General features: G+C 50.1%; 1 protein-coding gene across 1 annotated transcript; it reads right to left on the reverse strand.

The window, feature by feature from the left end:
• Positions 1-4,095: 4,095 nt before the first annotated feature.
• On the reverse strand, positions 4,096-7,053 carry RASD1 (ras related dexamethasone induced 1). Its single transcript, XM_083474894.1, has 2 exons — positions 6,646-7,053; positions 4,096-5,488 (listed from the first exon to the last, which is right to left on the reverse strand). Exons 1-2 carry the CDS (start codon positions 6,929-6,931, stop codon positions 4,938-4,940), a joined length of 837 nt encoding a protein of 278 aa, XP_083331020.1. The 5' UTR covers positions 6,932-7,053; the 3' UTR covers positions 4,096-4,937.
• Between the last annotated feature and the right edge of the window lie 667 nt (positions 7,054-7,720).

Raw genomic sequence — 7,720 nt, forward strand, 5'->3', positions numbered from 1 at the left:
TTCCTCTTGGGTTCTTAGGAGAATCGCCATAGCCTGTGCATGCAGAAGGTTCCAGATTCCATCCCTGACATTTCCAGGTAGGGCTGGGAGTAGCTTCTTCCTGAAAGACCCGCTTCCAGTCTACTAGTGTCACAGTGAGCCGGTCAGAAAATCACACAGTTCTGAACCGGAGTTAACTATTAGCAAAAACACAGATCTTCACAGACCTGGCTGAGTGTCAGGCCTGTTGAGCACAGCAAAGAAAATCCTGTGCCGCAAAACAGAACACTCAGAACAACAAAAGCAACAGGTTGGCTAATAATATACTGACTATTTTTATAACACTATACAGTTTTAAAATACATAAACAGAAGACATTTAATATGTGCATGGAATCAAATAAATGCTCACATCTTGAACAATAATCCATGCTCTGCGTCTCTACTACTACAGGTACATTGATGATTTATGTTTTCTGTTTAGTAATGAATATGGTTTTCTACAGTTCTCCACTTCCATTAATTCAATACACCCGGCTTTATTTTTTTCAGGACATCATAGTACTAATTCTTGCACATTTCTAGATGTTGAGGTGCTAAAACAGGATGGATGCCGGGTACGTGTTGTCTATTGAGCACAGCAGATCGTGCCCTGTAGGTTCTGCTCCATGGAATCAAGTGCTGAGACTGAAAGCCTCTCTCTCTTTTTAATAAATCATTTTTATTGAGACTGAAAATCTCTGCCTCCCCACAGCCATCTAGGTCTCCTCCTCTCCAAGGCTTCTTCCAAGCAGTCGGAGACGGTGCCTGTGCATGTCTTTGCTCCACCCTTTTCATGCCTCTTTCTGGTTCTGGGAGACCAGGGGGAAGGGGAGCTTGTTGCGGCAGCAAGGCGGGGGGGGGGGGCACCTGTGATTCTTCACCAGCTGGATGCATCTCCGCCTCTTGGCCTCCCTCCTTTCCTGCTTCAGCTTCTTCCTCTGAGTCTTGACTTCTCTTCCACAGACTCCCCCCGCTCACTAAGTCCTGTTACCTCTTCAGTTTCCGGCACCCTACCACCCTTCCTCTTCTCCCTTGGACCATTGATCGTTGTCTCACCAACGCTCCCCATCTCTGAGCCTTCTTCCCTGGAAAAAGAAGGAATGAGCTATTTTGGGTTCTATGAATAGATAACTTCACTGACACCAGATGTTTGATTGGTGGCCAGTCCCTGACTCCAGCTCCTGACAGCACGGTCCCTTGGCCTAGTCCCTCCATCGTCGTCCCCCGACATGTCCATGCATTCACTGCGCCAGTGAAACTCCCCTCCCCAGTAGTGTGAAACCATTTTCAGTCTGAGGGCCACCGTTACCTCCTGGAGAATCTTCCAGAGGCCACATGGCAGTGGCAGGCAGGGCACTGGTCAGAGGCAAAAGTTGGCAGGTGCAATGCTTTTCTTTCCAGCTAACCTCTCCAGGCAAACAAGACCCATTCCAAGCCAAGTGGAAACACTAAAAAGAGGACACAGAGGAGGGGGGGGCATGGCTTGGGGAGGGGCATTTTGTAGTGAAAGTCCTAAGGGTCAGAAGGAGAAGACTGCGAGGCTGCATTTGGCTGCACTAGAGTTGTCAGGTCAGGAGCATCACAGAACGTGAGATGTCAGGGCCCAAACCTGAGACCAAGAGGTGGACCTTGGAGACGGAGGTTAATTGGGAATGGCGGAAGGCAGACCCCACCCCCAGTGCCTGTGCTATAATTTGCAGCCAGCTCCTGCTGAAGCTTGCAAGCTGCACCAAGAGCCTTCTTAATTTTTGTTTAGTTAAAGGCATTCTCCCCCACCTGGAGATTCAAATTCTCCACCTGGAGGGAGCAAACCTGGAGGTCTGGCAACCCTAAACCCAGGTTCTCCCAACGGCCTCCAGACAATTGTGTGCCTCTATTGTAACCTGCATTTTGTTAACTGGCAGTGTTCGGAGACAAGGTGTACTGTTTATTCTTAAGGTCTAAAGATTTCTCAGCCGCCAATTTCCTATGTTATGCTGATTCTGGACTCTGTGAGGGCTGCTGTGCCCCCAAAAGGTGGCCTAGAAATCTTAGCAGAAAATACACAAGAAAGGGCTCTGTGTTTATACGCACTTAGGTGGCGTGGGACCTCTGCGGTGTAGACAGCAGTGAAGTACTTCAGCATAAGGTGGCCTCTGGGGTTAAAGTAGACTAAAGTATAAAGGGGTTGGACCAGGTGTGAAGAAGAATTGGGCTCATAAATCTGGCTGGATTTTGTTCTGGCTGAGGACCAAACCAAACCGTCCCGCTCGCTTTGACTTTTTCCGTATATAAAACAGGTAGTGGGAACAGAATGTGCGAGAGGCATCTGCATTCAGAAACATCTCTTAATGTTTAACATCCCGTCAGATGGAAGATTTTCTGTGACATGAACTCTTTGACTCGTCCCAATCAATGAAGTGGTGGTGGTGGTGTTTTTTCTAAGCCTTGCGTTTTCTTATTCTCCTTCCCTCACCTCCCTCCCTGGACCAGCTGCTTTCTCCTCCTAACGACCCTGTGAAGTAGGCTGGCTGAGAGAGAGCGATTGGCCAAGATATTCTTTTCCATGGCCAAGGGAGAATTTGCACCTCGGTCTCCCTATTCCTTGTTCAACATTCTTAACCATTGACACTACTGTGGATGGTCCAGTGTGGGTATTCCACTTCAGTCGCTTTTGCCAGTACCTATATCTTGATATCATATTTCATAAATTGGGGCAGTGTGGGTAGAAGGGAATATGCATTTTAATAAGGCAACCTTTTGGCTTCCTGTTCATTGAGTTTTCCACCTGCATTCCCCTTTGTAAACCATCCAATTCCCCCCACCCCCAACTATCCCCTGTAATGTTTGGCGTCCTTTTTATGGATAGTTTAAACCTGGAATGCAGTGTGTCTACTTTAGCGTAAGCATCCCTGAATGATCGGTTGTACGAATCCAGCTAAGGTCCATCCCCCTCCCCCAAAGTGTTGGCTACATCTTGCCGATGGAGCTTATCTATGTTTACTCAGAAGTAAATCCTTGTGTGTTCAATGGAGCTTACACGCTCTTAGTGTGATTAGGATTGCTGCCCGGTGTCTATCACTATTTGAGACATCTGTGAAAGGATTTATGGAGGGCAGTGGGTTAGCCATTAGCCAGGATAGTTAAATGGATCCTCAATGTTCAGAAGTGTAGCTCTTAAGTGTCAAAATGCTCAAAACGTGTAGTACCTTCCAGCCACCATTTTGTGCAAGACACAAAACCCAGCAGGGCATTGGAGGGGGGATGTGGGGTGGGTGGTGGGTGGGTTTACATTTCCTAGAGAAGTATAAACTCCCAGTTTCCTATTAACAGGATTGCTAAAAACTGATATTAACAGAGCAGGGGTTTTTTTGCCATAAGTTGCCAATAGATGTCGCTCTTTAGGGGAAATGGTCTTGTTTGACAATTGGGTTGGGAAGGCTGTTTGGGTTGCGGAGATTCACCTGCAGTCTTAGAACCCACCCTACCTCGTAAAAGAAACTTCGGGATTGTGCCAAAGGTGAGAGGAAACTGTGACATAACAGCAGTCGGCAGTCGTTTGCTTGTAGGAAACTTCTTTTGTTTTCACAGCATGGTGACATGTTGCTCAGGAGACAGTTTCTGGTCTTGTCTGTTTATGTGGTCCTTTTGTATTTCCCAAGTCTGAATTCATCAAAGCTCGCCCACCCCTCCCCATGTTATGCTGGATTCATCAGCTTCCCACCGCCCCCCCCCATGCTGTTAAATCCACCAAGCTACACTCTTGGGCAGTGGCGTAGCGTGGGTTGTCAGCACCCGGGGCAAGGCAAGTAATTTGTGTCCCCAAACCCGTGGATTTGCGCCCCCTAACCCGTGGATTTGCACCCCCTAACCCTAACCCCCAGATGTTGCGCCCAGTGCGGCCGGCCCCCCCTGCACCCCGCATGCTATGCCACTGCTCTTGGGGGATGCATAAAAGCCCAGACTTCTGGATTGGAGACGAGAGATTGTGAGGATGCCCCGACCCCCACCCTGGCTCCCCCCTCCCACCCTTTGTTTAACTAGCCCACCTGCTGCAACCTCCCTTTTCGAAAACACCAAAAGCCGGACAAAGCGATTTCTCATTATTTTCAAAAGTTTTATTTTTGTAGAAAAAAAAATATTAACAAAGCTCGTCGCAAGAAACACTGAGCTGCGATTTTGTTCAAGTCCATGGACCAGAAAAAGCTCGACATATAAAGTGCCTGTTTGCTTGAATGCAATTTTCTCGTTCTGAGAGAGAAAAAATCAAGACAGAGAAAGGCGAATGTAAACAAGGAGTGGCTTTTCAACAGCCAACTCCCCCCCTCCCCAAAACAAGCCCCTCATAGTCCCAAACATTGGGGCTGAGGGGCACAACAGAGAGTTTTGGCAGGTTATTTTCAGCAGCAACAATGGTTAAATTCTTCTGGAGTTGCTCCACAGAAAACATCACAAAGAGACAGCCTTGAGTGTAACTTCACAGTTCAATAATGGCTGTTTTCCCCCTCCCCCCCTCGAACCCTCCCCCCCCCCCAAGTACTATAAAGACAAAATACAATGCAGAGAGACAGGAAGGGAAACATTTCTCCTTCCCACAAAGTTTTTCTTTCTTTCCCTTTCTTGCAAATGTCTCTATCTTCTCCACGTTCAAGTTCTTAAGTCCATCTGTCGGCCAGGGAACTCCCGCTGGCAAATCCCAAGACAGCTCACCTCCAAAATCTTTAAAAAAATGAAATCGCGGGGAGCCGTTGGAAAAAGAGTCCCCTGAAATGAGCTTGGAGGAATTGTGGCCTTTGGCATGGGAGCTGCGTCGCCGCCCTTGGCAGAGAAGGCGCATGCCGCTGCTTCTGCCGCTGCCGTAAGCGCTGGCAAGAGTTTTTTGGTAGTAAACAAGAAGCTTCCCATCTCGGCTGGGAAGGTCTTTAAGGCAAGAGAGGCTTAGCTGATCACACAGCGCTCTTTGTCCTTCGACTGCCCTCCCCGGGTGGTCTTCTCGCGAATGTACATGAGGTCGCTGTGGACGCTTGGCCGGCGGGCAAAGGGAGCCACGATGCCATAGGCGTCTCCGGCACTATCTCCCGACCCTTCCTTCAAGAACTTTTTGCTTTTGAGAGTTTTCTTGTGCAAGAGGTCACAGTACTGAATGGACACTTTCCGGTGGAGATCTGGGCTCATTTCGCTGGGCAGTTTGGCCATGGTGAAGAGCGCCTGGAACATCTGGTCCAAGCTGCTATTCTTCTTGGCAGAGATCTCGAAGTAGGCACATTTTTTGGGGTCCTGCCCCACCAGCTGCTCGATCTCTCGGGGGCCAACCTCGCGGTAGAAGTCGCGGTCGCCTTTGTTCCCGCAGATGACCAGGGGAACATCGATGTTCTCCTTGGTTTTGTTCTTCAGGCAAGACTTGGTCTCCAAGATCTGGTGCTTTAGGCGTTGCACCTCCTCGAAGGAGTCTCGGTTGTCCAGGCTGAACACCAGAATAAAGACGTCTCCTGCAGAAAAGGAAGAAGATGGGAAACAAGGTTAGGATCTCGGTAGGTTTCTGAAAGCATTCCCTGTGCGCACCCATTTAGCCCCAGAGAAACCAAAGCAAGCCAGCAGGTGGAGTAGCTGGGTGTTTGGGAAGAATTGCTTTCTGCCTGGAAGCCCTTTAAGCCTTATGTTTTTCCATCTACCTGTGCAAGTGTGTTTATTTTGAAAGTGTGCCTTTCGCTGGAAAGGTGGCAAGCCAATCTACATTCTTGCGGGAAACCTGCAAGGATTTTCAAATGGTACAGGAGAGAGCAAAATCTCACCAGTAACCTTCCTTTTGGCAGATAAATTCCCTTCCCGTTTCCCCTTTGCTCTCTTTTCAAAAGATTGCTCTGGCATTGATTGCAAAAGCCAGAAGTTGCAATGTAACCTGTGCAGATAATAAAAGCTAAGAGCTCAAACTTGCATTGCTCAATTTTTAAGGAACTGGGGAGTTGCAAAGGTTTTTGGATACTGTTGGTGCAAAATTGCAAAGGTTTTGGATTTTGGTTTTGCAAACTGCCCCGTTCATTAAATAAGCAGCGATGACAGGACTAAAAGCACTTGGGTGGCTGCAATCTTCATGCACATTTACCCAGGAGTAAACCCCACTGAACACACTGCGGCTTTTACTTCCGAGTAAGCATTTCGGCTGCATGCACATTGATTCCAAAGGGCATCGGCAGCACTGAAATGCCATTCCGACTGCAAAAGGCAGTAAGACAACCCTGCCTGAGGGACGCTTTTGCTTCCCACGCTAGTTTCTTCTCTCTCTCGCTCTTTCTCTCCGCACTTCAGCCTCTATCAACAGGTGTTTGAAACACCAGCAAATCCGCTGAGCCTGGTACATGAGTTTACAGACCAGGAGCGGCAAATTCTCAAACCATTTCCAAAACATGAGCAGCGTCGTATTTTGGGGATGGATGGCTCGCAAGGCAATGCCGTCAGCTAAAACATCTGCACAATTTGGAAAACAGCCGGCAAACCAAGAGAGGAGCTATTAATACTATTACTAATTCTAAGATTAATAGTAATAACAACGGGGGGTATTGGTTTTTCTGAGATGCGCTGATGCGCTTCGCCTATTGCAGCCAACCCCAAACCCTTCGACGCGCGTGTTCCCCGTCCTGCCTCTCACCTGTGAGAATGGAGAGGCGTCTCATGGCCGGGAACGGGTGGTTCCCCGACGTGTCGAGGATGTCGAGCTGGTAAACTTCCCCGCGGATGCTATAGAACTTGCGGTGGAAGTCCTCGATGGTGGGCGTGTATTGGTCGTCGAAGCGGCCGGTGAGGAAGCGGGAGACGATGGCCGTCTTGCCCACTTTGGACGAGCCCAGAATGACCATCCGGTAGCAGTTCTTGGCCGGGATATTGAGCTCCGAATCGCTGGGACCCATTTTCTTGATCATCTCGGCCAGGCGCATCGGGAGGCGAGGAGCAGGAGCCGCGGCAGAGAGGCGAGAGGCTGCGGAGACGGCAGGCTGGCAGCGGCTTCCAGGGTCCAGCAAGGAGCGCACGGAGATGCTGGGATCAGTTGGAGTAAACTCAAGCGCCGCGCCTGCTTATATAGCCGCGGAGCGCGGCCGGCCCGCCCCTTCGGGGGAGAGAAGGGAGGGCGCGCCGAGAGAGGGGCTGGGCTTCGCCCGGGTGCGCAAAGCGGCTCCGCAGGGAGAAGTCGGGACCGGTTTTGGACGGCTCTGGGCAGAGGCAGAGGACGGTGGCTTCTGCTGAGTCAGAACACTGAGCTCGTCGAACCCAGTGTTGTCGACACTGGCTGGCAGAGGCTCCCCGGGGTTTCAGATAGGATTGCTCCGGGGAACATAGGAAAGTGACCTGCTAGGTCCATCCTGCTCAATATTGTCGACACTGGCTGGCAACGGCTCTCCAGGGTTTCAGATAGGATTGCTCCGGGGAACATAGGAAAGTGACCTGCTAGGTCCATCCTGCTCAATATTGTCGACACTGGCTGGCAGAGGCTCCCCGGGGTTTCAGATAAGATTGCTCCGGGGAACATAGGAAAGTGACCTGCTAGGTCCATCCTGCTCAATATTGTCGACACTGGCTGGCAACGGCTCTCCAGGGTTTCAGATAGGTTTGCTCAGGGGAAGCATCGGAAGGTGGCTTCTGCGGAGTCGGACCAATGGGTCCATCTATGGCAGACACGGGCTGGCAGGAGCTCTGTAGGGTATCAGGCGGGGGGTCTGTCCCGGGGG

This window comes from Podarcis liolepis, assembly GCF_965112155.1.
Source record: "Podarcis liolepis genome assembly, chromosome: 14".
NCBI lineage: Eukaryota > Metazoa > Chordata > Lepidosauria > Squamata > Lacertidae > Podarcis > Podarcis liolepis.

Coding starts and splice junctions, on each gene's coding strand:
- RASD1 (XM_083474894.1), bottom strand. CDS start 6,931: ATGCGCCTGGCCGAGATGATCAAGAAAATGGGTCCCAGCGATTCGGAG. Junction 5,489..6,645: donor ACGCCTCTCCATTCTCACAG/GTGAGAGGCAGG, acceptor CCTTTTCTGCAG/GAGACGTCTTTATTCTGGTG.